Genomic DNA, 17,078 nt, shown 5'->3' on the forward strand with positions numbered 1-17,078 from the left:
TCCTGCGGGGCAGGCAAATGGCACAGGTGGCCTCCCAGCCACTCGCGCTGCCTCTGCCAGCTCCGCAGTGCGCCAGGACAGCCGGCTTGCCATGGGACAGCATGCACCACCCTGCATGATGACATCACAGAAGTGACATCGTCACGCAGCGCCGGGAGCGCATGGCCGGACTTCAGTTGCCCTGGGCGCTGGCAACTGTAGATCCGGCCCTGCCCCCAGGAACCTGGGTACTCATTTTGCCGACCTCAGAAGGATGGAAGGCTGAGTCAAACTTGAGCCGGTTATCTGAACCCGGCTTCCACCAGGATTGAACTCAGGTCATGAGCAGAACTTGGACTGCAGTGCTGCAGCTTACCACTCTGCACCACGGGGCTTTTAACAACATGTATATACATACATATATAATCTCTTGTCAGTTCAGTCCTACATAGAGTTACTCTAGGCCAAGTCAACTGAGGTCAGTAGGCTTAGACTGGAGTAACTGCACAGGCTTGCACAGCTAGACACATTCAAGGACAGGCATGAATGCCCTTTTCCAAGGTTCTTTGAGCCTTCCCATCTAGCCCTGAAGGAATCTATGAGCTACACTGGTGGGCAAGTAAACTTCATTCCACAGTACTTTTGCTAATAAAACCTGTTTTTTATCTGCTGATAAGTCTTTAGTGATTACGGTAAATGGGATTCTGGGGAAAGGCTAGTAACAACATTTACGATATACTACTTTATGAGAATTTACTATGGAAAGGAGAAAGATGGCAGGTCTTGGGTCTTCCCGGGATTGAATCCAGAGTTTGGATTAATTTGTCTGAGAGATTAATCAGTTTTACCTCCTGTCCTGATTAATTCTGGAGCAAACCTGAGCATGCATAGCTATCTTGAAGCCGAGCTGCATTCCAACACTGCCCTTCCATTTGGTACTGATAAAACTATAACACTAGATCTTTCATGTTTATCAGTATGTCCCTTCACCCCAAAGTCAAGAAGGATGTTTCCCTTCTTTCCTGCAGCCAACAACATTTGTTTCTATGGTGAGTGTTCCTACTATTGCTCAACGGAGCACGCCCTTTGCGGGAAGCCTGACCAGATCGAAGGCTCCCTGGCTGCGTTTCTGCCAGATCTGTCTTTAGCAAAACGGAAAACCTGGAGGAATCCCTGGAGACGCTCCTACCACAAACGCAAGAAAGCAGAGTGAGTATTGAAACTGAAGATGCGTTGACACCTCAACAGTCAAGTGGTGTGCAAGCAGGCGATGAATTGCTTGCTGTTTTATAATTCAGACACGGCGGTGATCTTTGCTGTTGGCCATCTCTTGGCTTTTAGTAGACCTTTTGATCCTGCTGCTGTGTTCTTAAATGGAGCAGTGGCAATAAGCAACAGAGCTGGGAGCACTGCTGTCTGAGAGATGTAGGGCCAGACTAGGTATTATGACATCTATGGGTCCAACGGGGGGGGCTGTTTCAGCATTTGAAAGACCCAAGGAGAGGAAACATGATCACCTGGCCTTGCTGCACTGCAGCCCCAATCAGGATTAGGCCCTTCTGGCATTTTTAAATGGCCTAATTCTTCACCAGTATGGCATTGGCATCCACGGGTTAGACCCGTGGAAACCATAATGTCCAGTTTGGCCCATAGTCTGACAGAGAAGGAAAAAGAGGAGATTTAGCCCAGTCTATTCTGACACACAGTTGCCTATCAGTCTGGGTCAGACTGGTCATTTCTACACCGGATTTTTGCTTTGGCTCAACATCGTAACTGCATCTTTTTTCTCCCTTCCCAACACAAAGTATTGGTTGTTGCTCTCCTGACTTTTCTTCAAGTTTTCCCCATTTTTTCCAGTGGATTTTTTTGTTTTGCAGCAGATTTTTTTTTTAAAGGAGAGCAGAAATCAGCAAATGATACTGTGTTTAAGGGAGAGGAAAACTCTGTGCAGAAAAAGCTGACAATGGACTTTGCAGCACAGCAAAGATTTAAACAGTCCCACAATAGTACTGTGAGAGAGGCTAGTCTGAGAGAGTCACCCAGAGAGTTCGGCAGCAGAGGGAGGTTTTGAATTTGGGTCTCTCCGGTCCTAATCTAACACTGTAATCACCATACCACTCTGGGCCCTGTATTAACACTGCCCTGTATCACTGCAGTTAGTGCATACACCTGGTTTTCTTACGTGTGCTTTGGGCTCAAGAACAGTACTCGTGCATCAAGGAGTGAAAACGGAAATATTGCTGCACGTGAACAGCTAAATTTCCTACCTCTGTTTCCTTTTCTAGATGGGAGGTTGATCCAGACTATTGCGAAGAAGTCAAACAAACCCCACCGTACGACACTGGAACCCGGATTTTGGACATAATGGATATGACCATTTTTGATTTTCTCATGGGTACATTTGTCTTCTCTTAAAAGGAAGTTGTTTTAATCCCCCAATCCTAGCCCAGAGCAGATTTACTGGCAGAACAGTGAAAGGGGAGGCAAAATTGTTGTGACTTCCCCTGCAGTCTCAATATTTTTAGGAAACTTGTTCCTAATAGCAGCCTGGCATGTAGAAATTAAGCAAACAAAGCTGCTCTTCCCCTCGCTTTAACCCCATGGGGGGAAAACCTTACAGTCTGTCAGTCAGCTGTTAGTCACAGAGGCAGGGCCAGTGAAAGTCATTGAATGCATGGCTGAATGCTCCTCCATACACACAAAAATATTTCATCCACATAGAAAACTAACATCTCAGGGCAAAGGTTCAGCTGGAACCTTTCTCCCTGGCATGGTAGCTTTCTGTATGCAGGGACGTTGAATAAAGTTTCAATCATAAGCACCACTGGTATGCTAGAATTCTCTTGGTCCTCCAGTTACCTGTCTTTATTTTAAAGACACTTCAGTTACAATCTATCTGTTGATGTATCTTTATCTTCGTGCCTTTTCTAAATACAGAAATGGCCTGTATTTTCTGGTGAAGAGTGCACAACACAGCTTTTCCCACTTACTAAAAAAAAAGTGTGTCCTTTGATTGTGCTCTAATTTGTCCATGACATAAGCCTGAAGCTTCTAAAGTATCTCTGCTCTGCTGCTTTTTTGATCTTAAAAGCCACTTTTTATAAATGCTGGTATTTCCATACTCCTGTTTTTCTTTGTAGGCAACATGGATCGACACCACTATGAAACCTTTGAGAAGTTTGGAAATGAAACATTTATTATCCACTTAGATAATGGAAGAGGGTAATTTGTTTATTTGTTAAAAGTATGTCCAAGGGTGGGGATCTCAAATGCAGGCTATAACTAAACATGGGCAAGCTTGACCCCACAGCTCGATCTGCCCTGATCCTGCTTGTGGGGAGGGCAGGCTAAAAATCTAATAAATCAATCACAGCTGATGTCCATTTTCCTATAGTTCATTAATTTCTCCCCTCAGTCTGGGTCTCCCAGCTGCTACGTTGACACTAACCTCTGCTCAATGCTGCTCTACTACTGTGATATACCTTCTTAGTTATCATCCTATAGTGGCTAGATTAAGTATACACCTACTAGCTCCCATTAGATTGAGGGGCTCAGCCTTTTGGAGCCTGTAGGCACCTTTGGAATTCTGACCCAGAGTGGGCACAACCACAAAATGGCTGCCTTGAAAGGCAGAACCAACAACAAAATGGCTGCCATGGGAGGTGGAGCCACACACACACAGAGGAAGTTCAAGTGCAGGGGGGAAGAGGAGTGATTTTAAAAATACACTAGAAAAAAGGAGTGAGGAAGAGAATAAAAGCAATACTGTGGTGGCAGCTGCCGCCAAAGTGATCTTATTTTTATCTGCACAGCCAGTCCAATTTCCAGTGGCCAATCAAAAGCCATGCTGCATGAGATGCCCACCTGGTCACACCCACTTTCTAAAAACAGTGGGAACCAAATAAGGTGTTGGTGGGCACTATGGTGCCCATGGGCACCGTGTTGGGGACCCCTGTACTAGATGATGAAATGGGCAAAAGAATGCTTGTAGGAGGGCAGGGAGCATTAGCAAAATTCTGCATACTCTGCCTCCCATGGAGAGAAAGGAATTTGCAAAGCTGTAGCAACACACATCAAAACGCATTCCTGGTGATTCTTCCTTTTCCTTTCTTCCCCACCAAAAGGTTTGGTAAATATTCCCATGATGAGCTCTCCATATTGGTGCCTTTGAACCAGTGCTGCAGGTAAGCTGGCCATGATGCAGTTGGTAAAGTCCACCTGGCATTCTTTTGTTGGAAAAAGGGCAGATGAAAAATGTTGTGATTAAATAAAACAAACAGTGGGGCACAATTTGGTGGCATGAATCAGGCTACCTTTCGCCGTGCCCTTAAGACGTTATTATTCCAACAAGCGGGGCTGGCCTAAATGTGTTTTAACTGAGTTGTCCTGTTTTGAGTTAAATTATCCAATATGTTTATATTTTATATTCTTACTGTTTTATATTTGTATGTTTTATTTTGGTTGTACACCGCCCTGAGTCCTTCGGGAGATGGGCGGTATAAAAATTCAATTAAATAAATAAATAAATAATAAATAAATAAACGTTTTAAGGATTAGGCCCCTTGAGTAGATAGAAAGGTAGCTGTTCAGAAATGCCCTCCACCCTAGAATTCACTCCAAAATATTCCAGTGTTTGGAGCTGCACCCCCCATTTGTCTCCAAAAGGAAATCAAAAATCTTTATGCTAAGAGATAAATTCTCTGAACGCAAGAGAGAAAGGAGATTCCGGCTCACTCCATTTGGGGGCATCTTACATTAAGTTGCTCTTACACCTGGGATCCAACTTTACAGTAATCATTACCACATGGAACTATGATGGACAGGCAGCCTGGACAAAGATTTTAAAGTAATGAAGGACATTTTAATGCTATAACTGCAATAGTAAATTCCCTAACCTAACGAAACATCAGTTAGGATATAGTGTTGAGAGATAGTGTGTATGCATCTTTTCTTTGTATCCTTGCTGAGTCTGATGCTCATGTGTGAAACATGTGAGTGTATTATTACCTTTTATTTATGTTTTAATTGCTGGAATTTTGTTTTCCATAACCACAAAAATTCCCTTCTCGAACATGTTATCAAAGGAGCACTGTAGAGGAAAGGTCAGCAGCTCTTTACTAGACCATAAAGTAGATAAGCTGATGTTGATTACTGGAGAATGACAATGGTGAGGTAGGGTTTTTTAAAATTTTTATGAGGATCAAATTGTCCCAAAGTCATTGAGCAAATTTGCAACTCCACCACGCTATTTTTTTTTGTATGAGAAAAAAGGCACAAGAAATGTTTCAGGGAATGAGGAAAGGGTTTAAACCACCCTGTCTCCTCCTGCTGAGGGCCTCAGGAGTAGGCTTTAGCACTTAAACACAAATTAGGTTTAGTTAGAGGTAGGAGACTAGCAATCAGTTGGGCAGGGAAGGGCCTGGACAGGAGGAACAACATTGCACCAACTATGCAACATCACTTCTGGCAAATACACAGATGTAACATCATATCATCAACATGACACTCTAGGATTCAGACTGGGCTCTTTGGTAAAACCAGTTTTTTTCTGAATCCTGGGCATTTTTACCCCACCAAGTTGTGGTGGATAATGCAGATGGAGGCCCAGAGGTCTCCCAAGTAGAGATGGGCACGAACTGAAATACGAACCAAAATTTGGCATGCACCAGGCCGGTTTGTGGTTCACGAACCGGCAGTTCGTCAGAGCCCATTTCTGACGAACCGCCACAAACTTTAGGGAGGTTCGTTTAGTTCATTTTTCAGTTTGCCACTGCAGGCAGTTTGGTGCTGACCAGTTTCCTAGACAACGGGGGATGGGATTTCTGCAGACCTTCTGCTGACCCGGAAGTGACCTTCTGCTGACCTGGAAGTGGTCAACACCAGAAAAGTGGAAAACCACCCGGGAAGTGAGAAAATATATCTATATTGTAGGACAATAGCAATGTAATGTATTCAATAATAGTACAGTGTGCAAAAGTGCATTCATACATTCATAATAACATTCCTAATATGTCCAAAATCCTTTGAATCTGTCCAAACAGGGGACTCAATGCCCCACTCCAGCAGTTTCAGGAACAAGGCAATTGTCCAATGGGTGGATCAATTTCTATAACATGAGCCTTCGCTTTCGTGTCATTCCGTGGGTGTGGTGAAAATGAATTTATAGTTTCAGGTGTTATGATCCTCCAGCTCCTGAGGAAGTCGTTTGACGAAATCTGCCACTTAGCTGGCTGCAGTTTGAGCTGTTGTTGTTGGATCCTCATATGGAAATGTGAGAAGATACCTGAAAGAAAAGAAAAGAAAGTACAGAATGCAGTTTATTATACAAATTGATCCACCCATTGGACAATTGCCCTGTTCCTGAAACTGCTGGAGTGGGGCATTGAGTCCCCTGTTTGGACAGATTCAAAGGATGCACTTTTGCACGCTGTACTATTATTGAATACATTACATTGCTATTGTCCTACAATATAGATATATTTTCTCACTTCCCGGGTGGTTTTCCACTTTTCTGCTGTTGATCCTTACCGGGGATTGCCTTGTTGTTTTGCGACCTGGAAGTGGTGGCTTGCTGGCCTGGAAGTGACGTTTTCGTGAACCAAACGGACCGATTCGCGAATCGGGGCAGGTTCATGAAAGTTCATGGTTCATGAAACATGAAACGTAACGAACCACGAACCACATGGTTTGTTTTTTTCTGATTTTATTGTAGCATAAGCTTTCGAGAATCAAGTTCTCTTCGTCAGATGCATGGTACAGATGCATGGTTTTCTGTACCATGCATCTGATGACGAAAACGATTCTCGAAAGCTTATGCTACAATAAAATTGGTTAGTCTTAAAGGTGCTACTGGACTCTTTTTGATTTTGCTACCACAGACTAACACGGCTAACTCCTCTGCATCTGTTTTTTTCTGGTTTGTGCCCATCTCTACTCGCAATACCTGAAATGTGCCTATCTTCAAATGACCTCTTTTTTTCCTTTCTTTTCTAGAATAAGGAAATCTACCTATCAGAGATTGCAGTTGCTAGCCAAGGAAGAATTCAAACTCAGTCACCTGATGGAAGAATCTTTGCTGAAAGACAAAATCGCACCCATTTTGTATAAGTTGCACCTGGAAGCCATGGACCGAAGGCTCCGGATAGTGCTCAAGGCCATTGGTGACTGTATAGAAAAAGATGGGTACAATAATGTGGTGGAAACTGACTTTTTCACTGACATTAACACTATTACAACCAAGAGGTAGTGAAATCACAGGACCACATTTTTACAAGCTCTGTAAAAGAAGAAGAAAAAGAAACAAAACAGTCTTGGGAAAGGCTGTGTATGCCACTTCGTGAATTCAGTGAATTCAGAAATGCGATAATAATTGTTCTCAAAATAGCTAAGGGATAGACTTTGCGAAAGATTAGGTTGAGGGGGGGAGCTTGCAGCCTCTGAGGTGCATATAACCAGCTGAACCCAATTGAGTGGTCAGTGGGGAATTTCCATGAAGGGCTTCACAGTTGTCGTGGCCTTCATAAAGCCTTGTGTCTCGTTGGCATCAAAAGATTTCCTCCAGTTGCCCATCACAGCATTGGATTACACATTTGTGCATGGAGCTTCTGGCAAGCCCTACCACACCGTGATGTAGCAGTTCAGACTTACCCTTTCTTACACACACACATTCACACACACAAAGAGATAAACGGCACACAGCTGGAGCTTACCACCAACTTTGGGAAGGGTTTACAGGACATTAAAGTGGATATAACTGGGCCACCCAAGGGTTATGCGACTGTGAAAAGAAATTGATTGTCGTGCTCTTAAATAAGTTCCCGAAACCAGGTTTGGAAGATATTTGAGGTTGCTAATGAGCAACATTGGCCTTCTGGCAAATTGCACCCTTTTTTGGTTTTGTACAGAAAGCAGATCTTTATTTAATATTTTGTATTTATATATGAGATAGCAACAGGGGAAAATGCAAACCTACCTACCAAATTCTAAGAAAAAGAGGAATGGAGTCATTTTCATGGCTCATTATATATTCTAGAGGAAAACCCATATAAAGCTAGTCAACACTGTTATAGCCCTTCCGGGACTGTATCATTACAGAATGTAGGCCGGGGGGAACCAACGGCTGAACACTCAGCCATCTCCAAATAGCATGCATGTAGAAAATCAGTATGTCAAGGAAAAGGCTGGCCTTGAATGATTATCTTTGACATGCTAGTTTTCAGTAGAGATGCTTTTGAAATTATCCTCTGATTTGATCCTCAGATTTCAGAGGTCCAAATTACTTGGTCTTGTTTCTGAAGTGGAGCCGATGCATTAGGAACTGCCCATTGTTTCGTTTTTTTAATTTTTGAATGTTCTACAGAGTGCTGCACATGCATGGACGACTGCAGCTTTCAGTTGGTAGGCATTGTTTATTCTATAACATGCATTGATAAAACACCACAGTCAAAAAAGAAAAGCAATGGTGGTACATTTCAATATGGAACAGCACTATGATTGTTTTGGAGCAGTGTTTTACCAGCTACACAGGACCAAAAAACACCAGCTACGATGAATCTTGATGCAGTCAGACCTGTTATTGTGCAAAGATTGCTTTTTTGTAATGTTTTACTAATGCAAATGTGTGCATTGGTAATACCAAAGGGGGAGGATATGCAAATGTCTGGGCAAACTGCCCATACTCAGTTCTAGAATTAATTTTTGTGAATGTTCTTAGTTTAAATCACACTTAAGGTGTAGTGGAATGCAACAGAAAGAGAATTTTGCGGAGAAATAAAGGCACGGAATGGGGGAAATGTGCTCATCTGTACTTTTCAACAAAGTTTTGTGAAATGGAGGAAGCGTTCCACCACCTGAATCCAAAAGCAAACCATCCTGAAGAGAAGCAAATCATGTTCTTTTTGTTGTTGTGTATACCACCAACTTGTCATGTCCTGTGTTAACCTTCAAGTTCTATCTTCCTCTGTATCTAATTTAAATTGCGCTCTCTCCCCACACCTACTCAGTGTTTCAAGAAAGATGACGTCTCGAACTCTTTCTTCAAAGCAAAAGCAGGAGGGGGGGGGGAGGAAATCCAGACAGACACAAACAAAATTACGGTGAACCTAGTTGGAAGAGGATGCTGATAATTTGCGCATTGACAGGGAATACTTGAATGTGGTTTTACAAAGTGATGTAAAATAAACAACAAATTGTACTATTTATCCAGAAGGAAGCTGCAGCTCTTATCTTTCTAGACAGTCGTAGCAGGGCTGCTGCTTTCCCGACTTTGCTTTTGATAGTTTTTGTGTAAATATATACATATAACAAGTTTAAAAAAAATGAGGGAGACAAAAATAGCTGCTTTCAGCAGCAATAGATTTACTTTTGCAGCATTTTTTTTCTGTGGATTTGTTTGCAATGTGGTCCCAGTGCAATAAAGATATGGCAAAATGTGTAGCCGGACTGTCTACATTAACGTCATTCTTGCCTCACCATACTACGAACAGGCACACCCGCCTTATAGTAAGGCTTCATGGGAACTGGAGGAGTGACTTGAAGAAAACGAATAATCATCTAAGTCAACATTCAGTGCCAAATCAAGTTTTCCTAATTCTTCATTGAGCAGGCAGTTTTTTGGGTGTAGAGGTGCATTTAATCAAAATAGCCCCTATGTACCTTCTGAAGAAAACCCTTCTCCTAATATAAGATCCCCTCAGGAAGCCATGTCTGGTACCTGCTTACTCAGAGGCAAGGTAGGTATTAATAAAGAACAGTCCATCTTGCCTCCTGATGAACATTGTGAAAGAGGTTTTGATTATTTTGTATCTCTCATCCTAACATACTTCACTGGGATGTTGTGTTAGTATGGTAGGGAGGCGAAAGGATAACGGTGTATGTCTTGCTGATCTTAGAGGGGAAACTAATAGTTTACTACATCAGTTAGAAACAGTTCCTGGAAGGAAAGACATTCTGTGCATGTTTCAAACCACTCTTAATTATCGTGGCTGCTTTTTCATTGAAATCTGATATAGTAAACATCCAACCTACTAGGGACCCTGGACACAGATCAAGCCTTTGGTCGCTCCCAATATAAAGCCCAAGGATTGGTGATACCAGTGCTTTTTTTCTAAAAAAAAAATGTTTAGGGGTACTCTGACTCATTTTATAGTTCAAATCGGAAAAATGCAGTCAATGGACAAAATTACCAAGAACATGCTCACTCTTCACGTGGTCAACAGAAGACGGGGCCGTGTACCCACTCTTCTCCACATGGTCTTCAGCAGACGCTGTATCACACTGCACCGTTGTCACATCTTTTGTTTTTACAGAGTCATCAATCACTTTACACTTCTTTGCTGGCTGTGATGATATAAAATAGTAATTTTCCTACTCATATTGAAATACTGCCACTCAATGAGGTTATAGGCCAAACTTTCATCAGTAAAACACCATACTACTTCACAGATTAAACACTCTCTTCCATCTGAGACTCAGGAAACACCGTGAAAGGAAATGACGTCAGAAGACTGTCAGTGATGAGAATTATGGGTATTGCCAACCAAGCCCCTCTATAGTGAAACGTACGCACAACCAAAGAGTTTTGGTATAGACAAACTCTCTGCACTCTTTGCGCAAAATGTACACAAATACACAAATTGATCGCCACTGGAGATGGGCACGAACCGAAATATGAACCAAAATTAAGCACGAACCAGGCTGATCAGATCCCATTTCTGACTAACCACCACAAACTTTTAGGCTAGTTCGTTTGGTTTGTTTTTTGGTTCGTCACTGCAGACAGCCTGGTGCCAATCAATCAGTTTCCTAGGCAACGGGATGGACTTCCTGTAGACCTTCTGCTGACCCGGAAGTGACATTCTGCTGGCCCAGAAGTGATGCTTTTTTGACCTGGATGTGATGTTCTCACGAACCAAATGAACCGGTTTGTGAACCAGGGGCAGGTTCATGAAAGCTTGTGGTTCGTGGTTTGTGAAATTTGATGAACCACGAACCACATGGTTTGGTTTTTTCCAGGTTTGTGCCCATCTCTAGCCACCATCGGGGGTAGCAACAAGACTGACCAAACACCGTGCTAGATTCCAACTACCAGAGCTCCAAGTGGTTTAGAGAAGACTTGTTTGTATTTGTCTGCACCCTAACGATCACCGATTATGCCAGCGATCTCGGTGGCGTGTTCGATGCTCAAAGACGTTCCATTTTTTGTAAGATGAACAGCGCTCCTAGTGAGTTTAAGTATAACTAAACATCTTTGTTGCAACATATGCTACATAAAACTTAACAAATCACATAAATATCCATAATTATACGTTCGGAGTTGGTTTAGCGGGAATTCCAACATTTTAAAATTTTTACTTTCTTCTGTTAGATTCACAAAATGTTTTTTTTGTTTTTTGTTGTTGTTGTTTTGTGTGTGTGCGTGCGTGCATATGTTTTAATTTGAGTGGATCGATTGTTTCAGAAGGCAAAAAAGGAAACAAAAATAAATTAACATTTAAAACTGGTGCCAAAGCATGCGTTCTTTTATCTACAGACAATGCTCCAGCATAGTTTACATAGATTTCTTTGACAAGAGCATCTTCTGCTGATGTTAAAGAGTAGGAGAACGGATACCTGGAAGTACGCTGAGGATTCCCATTTTAATCAGACATGATCTTCTTGATAAAAGCTGCATAGTTGATACAGCCATTGGTGTCTTCCTGCCCTGCCATTAGCTCCTCAAGCTCACTTTCTGTCATCTTCTCCCCTACAGTAGAAAGCATGTAGCGCAGTTCAGCCCCCTTGATGGTGCCATTTCCTTTCTTGTCAAAGGCACGCAGCACTTCCACAACATCCTCAGAAGTCTCCTGGTCCTTGGATTGTGCAATATACTGCAGCATTGGGAGGAAGGTCTCAAAATCCATCATCTTTGTCTTCATTTCTTCTGGCTTTGGTTTCCCCAGCACCCTCAGGACCTCAGCATTGGTTGGATTCTGCCCTAGGACTCGCATCACATCCCCACATTGGCTGTATGTGATCTTCATCTCTCCAGGTGGGGAGAACAGCACGAAGGCCTCCCTGAACTCTTCAATCTGGTCAGCACTGAACTCGATACGTGGGTACTGAGGTTGCTCTCCCAGCCAGAGTTCTTCATTATCCTCTCTCTTTATATTCATGACTTAGCTAGTTGGGATCTTCCTGCAGTTTCCAGCCAGATTCACAAAACGTTTAGGGGTATGTGTACCCCTGCGTACCCCCAGAAAAAAAGCACTGGGTGATACATCTGGGATTAAATTTCATTTTGAATGGTCCCTGGCAACAACCCTTATTTAGGCCATGGTGTGCTGCTTTGCTTGACAAGCTGATCGCCTTTGCCTGTATGTGTGACAGAAGATTCAGCGGCTCTGAAGCGCCTGTCAGTCTTTATTAGATCACAAATCTATGAACTCAGGAAGAGTAACACAAAGGAACACAGTGTCCTTTTGGAAGTTCTGCACAAACAGAGGGGGAAGTGCTGCTTTACTCAGCCATACTCTTGGTGGTTGGAAAGGATTAAAATTCATAGGCGTGTAGGAAAAGTTTATTGGGACTGCAGGAAGAACAAGGGGAACTATCAAGGCTCCATATCGAAACATTTCTTACATGGTGGAAGATAGTGCTGTCAAATCACAGCCAACTTATGGTGACCCCAGAAGATTTACAAGGTCAGAGACAAGTGATTTACCATTGCTTGCCTCTGCATGGCAACTATGGAATTCCTTGGTGATCTCCAAACTAACCTGGTGGAACGCTCTGTCTGCTGAAATCAGGGCCCGGTAGGACCTACTACCTTCTCGCCAGGCCTGCAAGACAGAGTTGTTCCGCCAGGCATATGGCTGAGGCTGGGCCTCCGCCGGCCTGGAAAAAAGGGGTGCATAAATCTTAACCCTCCCTGTGAAGGCTGTCCACCATCCTATTTTAAATGTGTTGTTTTTAATGAACATGAATTTTTAATTGTATTTTTAATATGTTGTTATCCGCCCTGAGCCTGCTCGCGGTGAGGGCGGAATACAAATTTTAAATAAATAAATAAAAAATAACCAGGCGTGACCCTGCTTAGCTTCTGAGATCTGACAAGACTAGACCATCCATTTCTTACATAAGCATGAAAAAATAGATCCAAAGCAAATTGTAACTATTCAAATCTGGCAAATTTCCCAGTTTGTGACAAAAACAGATAACTAAATCTGATTTGCAGCGTAGGGTGGCAAGTACATGATCCCTGACTGGCTGGGTGACTCAAAGAGGAATGAAACAAAAATGGCCGGAAAGGGTAAGTGGGATATCAGTGGCTGCAAACAGTTACCCATGAATCTAGGTAAGATTCAAGATTGTTTTGGAAGGTTCCCCATGCTGCCACTGTCTTCAAGACAAAAATTGAACCAAGGAAACCTTGGGGTCAGCATTGCTAAGCAACTTCCTACTGTGTGGGGGATGGTTATGGCCCCCTGAGCTACCAGCATTCTGTCAACTAGGGAAATTCACACTGTGTGCTTATCTTTAGATGTTTGATTTCTCTCTGTTGCCAGGAATTAACGTTGATCTTTAGCTATTGCTGTGACGATGAGACCATAATACCATTCTAATATGATCTTTGTTAAATCCAGGAAAGTGGGTGGTGGGGTGTTGAACGTCTTGTGCTATGCATGGGGATTCATGAATGTGTGACAGCCCCTCTGGGATCTAAGGTTTATGGCATGGAACCAATTCAAGGTGAGGAAGATTTGCAATAGGGTATGGAAAGTTGAGTTCTTTTGTTGCTCAGAGGGGTGCCTTGAGGAGGTTAGGTAAGGATACATAGGGGGAAAAGACGTCTCATTGGTCACTTGATTGCTTAACACAGTGGTGTTCATTCTGGAACTCACAGAAAGCTGCATTCACAGTCATCATCAACCAGAAGGGCCACATTTATTTCCATCACTGGCATGAAGTCTGTACCTCAACGAGAGAGGCTCACAGCCTCAGGAAGCAGATGTTTCAAGGCGGGAACTATCTGCCAACCAGAAACCCCACCAGGCTAGGGCCTTGACTATTTTGCTGAAACATGGGGCAGGTCCCACCTTGGAGAATGATGCTCAGGTTTGACAGATCCATTTCTCAAAGCATTTTCAAAGGACTTGAGAGGCAGCATCAAAATTTGCTCATTAAATAAATATTACCAGATATAGAAGCTGGGAACAGGAAATACTAGTGGGATATGCTTCCTGCTCTGTTCTCTCTTGTAATGCCCAAAATGGATCTCTCTCTGTGTAAATGTCCAACACCAAGGTGCATTGGGATAACTGAGCCTCCATACATGCTTTCCTGAAAAAAATCAAACAGATAGCACAGTCTCTTTGCCAAGATGAGAACAAGATGAAGGCAAAGCCTTGGAGTTAAAATAGCAAACCTCCAGGTGAGGGTCAAAGATCTCCCTGAATCACAACTAATCTCCAGCTTACAGAGGTCCATTGTCCTGGAGAAAATGGCAGTTTCAGAGGATGGACTCTATGGCATCACATCCCTGCTGAGTTCCTCTCACTCCCCAAATGCAGACTTTTCACAGTTCCACCCCTGAATCTCCAGGAATTTTCCAATCCTGCCTTGGCATCCCTACTTGGACCCCATGTTGAGGGGTCTTGAACATATTTCACATGAGAAAAGAGCAAGAGTCCAGTAAGACTAACAAAATTTGAGGCAGTGTATGAGGTCTCATGAGTCACAGCCCACTTCTGGGACTCACAAAAGCTCAAACTCTGCCACTAATTTTGTTAGTCTTTTAAGTGCTACTGGACTCATGCTCAGACTGACTAACACAGCTACTCGTCTTGACATATTTCACATGAGTACCCCAGTTCCTGCTGTTACATGCCCTTTTTATATAAGGGTAGTGATGCTGCTATGCTGCTTACTCCATTTTAGCTTGGTATTACTTCCAGGGCACCCCACCCCTAGGACAAAAGGGGTGGAACTGGGGCACTGGCCTCAGCATGCCTGTAGCACAGCAATGGGACAGAAGGAGGGGCCCTGGGAACCTGTAAGGAGTGGACACGGAAGGCGCAGATAGGAGGAAGGAAATATAGTGCTGGTGGAAAGGCTACTCAAGGGCAAAGGGCTCCATGAGAGAAAAGAGCTACTCAAGAGTAGGCATCGAAACTGGGCATGTCCAGGAAAGTGAGGATTAAAAACGCCTCAGCTGAAGGAGGCCCTTCTGTTGCTGCATGTCCAACGCACTTAATAGGATAATATAGAGTGCCATTTTCAATCAATTGTGGCTTTCCTCTTGGGGAAGTAACAGGGAATGAAGGCTCTGGCAACAGTTTTGGCAGCCCCAGTGACAAAAATTGTTGCCAGTCACAGGAATTTCATTCTGCACCTTCCCTAAACATGATTCATGGTGCTCTGTGGAAAGCAGAGTGCTGATCTGAAAATAAAACTGTTTGGAACACCGGAATGGGGAGGGGGAGGGAATCGCCAGAGGACTCTGAGATTGCTGCTACTGATAGAGAGAATAAATTGAACTAATAGCTGCTTTAGATATACTGGCACGTTGGCATGCTATCCAGCCCAGAAAAGAGATCCCCATGGACTTCACAGCTAAGCAACGTGTGACATTGGTGTTCCATGACTGGAAATCAAGATGTATTATTTGGTTTAAAAAGCAGCTTCTGGAAAAAGATATGGACAAAAGCAGGGCTTTTTTTCAGCTGGAACGTGGTGGATCAGAGTTCTGGAACCTCTTGAAAATGGTCACATGGCTGGTGGCCCCGCCCCCTGATCTCCAGACAGAGGGGGGTTTAGATTGCCCTCCGAGCCGCTTGGCGGCACAGAGGGCAATCTAAACTCCCCTCTGTCTGGAGATCAGGGGGCGGGGCCACCAGCCATGTGACCATTTTCTCCGAGGGCAACCCACTGAGTTCCACCACCTCTTTTTCCAGAAAAAAAGCCCTGGACAACAGTCATGATTCTAGGGAAGGGGTGGTTAATTGGTTAATTTAACTTGGGGGGGGTTAACCCCTCACACGCATCCCATTGTTTATCAGCATTGTCAAAGACTAGTTAACACATAAGAAATGCACAGCTTGACTTCTTTTTGCTTAGCTCAGTTCCAGTCACCAGTTCCTGAAGTTAACAGTCACCCTGCAGTAGGCAGGGACAGAGACATGGGAAGTGGAGGGGGGAGGAATGTCAGCTGCATGACTAAGAGCCAAACTACACGAGACGAATTACACAAGTCTATGCGAGTGTCTAGAATCATGCCTGTTCCTACCTGCCTGTGTCCCCTTTCCAGTCACGTTAGAGGAAAACTGGATTTGGAGAGGGGAAGTTGGGTGCGGATGATCCCACACATTTGGGGGGGGGGTGGAATTCAGGGGCCTTTCTGTACTCTTTCACCTTTATGTGCTGTACAAATCAGGCATTTTCTGAATCAGTACGGCTCCAGGCTTGTGTGAATTAGCCTGTGTTTCCAATCAAACAAGAAACTCCAGGTTTCTGGTCCAAGCAACTGAATTGGCCATATATTCAAATGAGAACACACCATGAGGGAGAAAGATAAATTAGTTGCACCCCATTCTGATAGTGCTGTTGTCTCCCAGGAGGGGAAGTGTGATTTCCAATCTATTTATTATGAATGGCTGTTTTCTGCTCTGCTGTTTCCACATAATGAATACATTCTTGGTACTTAAAGAATTAGCTTCCTTGTTTCTGTCCAAGAAATTTGCAAAATGACGCATGCGACTGCTTATTTATTCCTTCATTATTGTTTATTTGGAACATACTGGGTTATATATCTTGTTCTCAGGGAAATCCCAGAGGAGATAGCATTGGGTTCGGAGCTCTTATTATAAATACATCTTATCCCATAAATTAGAGGCAACATTTTCAAAGCTAAGCAAAAACACATTTCCTCATTTTCTTACCGGGCATAAATTTTTCAAGAACGAAGAGGGCATAAGGGGAAGCATAATTGCTTCAAAAGACACCAGTCTTTCTAAGTAGAAATGGATTTCTGAAAGGCTGTTTTGTTTTTTAAGTAAGCTTTGCAATCATGTCGCACCAAGCAATCTTTACTAAAGCAATGCTGTAAGTCAGTGTCATGGGCT

The 17,078-nt window shown here is 43.3% G+C and overlaps 2 protein-coding genes across 2 annotated transcripts in view; one reads left to right on the top strand and one right to left on the bottom strand.

Moving 5' to 3' along the window:
• The window catches only part of FAM20C (FAM20C golgi associated secretory pathway kinase), a 91,077-nt gene extending 81,677 nt beyond the window's left edge, over positions 1-9,400 (top strand). The window contains exons 6-10 of the mRNA XM_054995643.1: positions 1,008-1,188; positions 2,265-2,374; positions 3,120-3,201; positions 4,104-4,163; positions 6,973-9,400. Of these exons, the coding sequence (XP_054851618.1) occupies positions 1,008-1,188; positions 2,265-2,374; positions 3,120-3,201; positions 4,104-4,163; positions 6,973-7,225 (686 nt within the window). The 3' untranslated portion in view covers positions 7,226-9,400. The remainder of the gene's footprint in view (positions 1-1,007; positions 1,189-2,264; positions 2,375-3,119; positions 3,202-4,103; positions 4,164-6,972) is intronic.
• Positions 9,401-11,615: 2,215 nt separating this feature from the next.
• LOC129339070 (myosin light chain 4-like) lies at positions 11,616-12,131 on the bottom strand. Its single transcript, XM_054993676.1, has one exon. It carries the CDS (start codon positions 12,129-12,131, stop codon positions 11,616-11,618), a length of 516 nt encoding a protein of 171 aa, XP_054849651.1.
• Positions 12,132-17,078: the final 4,947 nt, after the last annotated feature.

Source organism: Eublepharis macularius, chromosome 12 (assembly GCF_028583425.1).
Source record: "Eublepharis macularius isolate TG4126 chromosome 12, MPM_Emac_v1.0, whole genome shotgun sequence".
NCBI classification, from domain to species: Eukaryota; Metazoa; Chordata; class Lepidosauria; order Squamata; family Eublepharidae; genus Eublepharis; species Eublepharis macularius.

Bases quoted from the DNA above. Each gene is read 5' to 3' on its own strand.
- LOC129339070 (XM_054993676.1), bottom strand. From the start codon at position 12,131: ATGAATATAAAGAGAGAGGATAATGAAGAACTCTGGCTGGGAGAGCAA.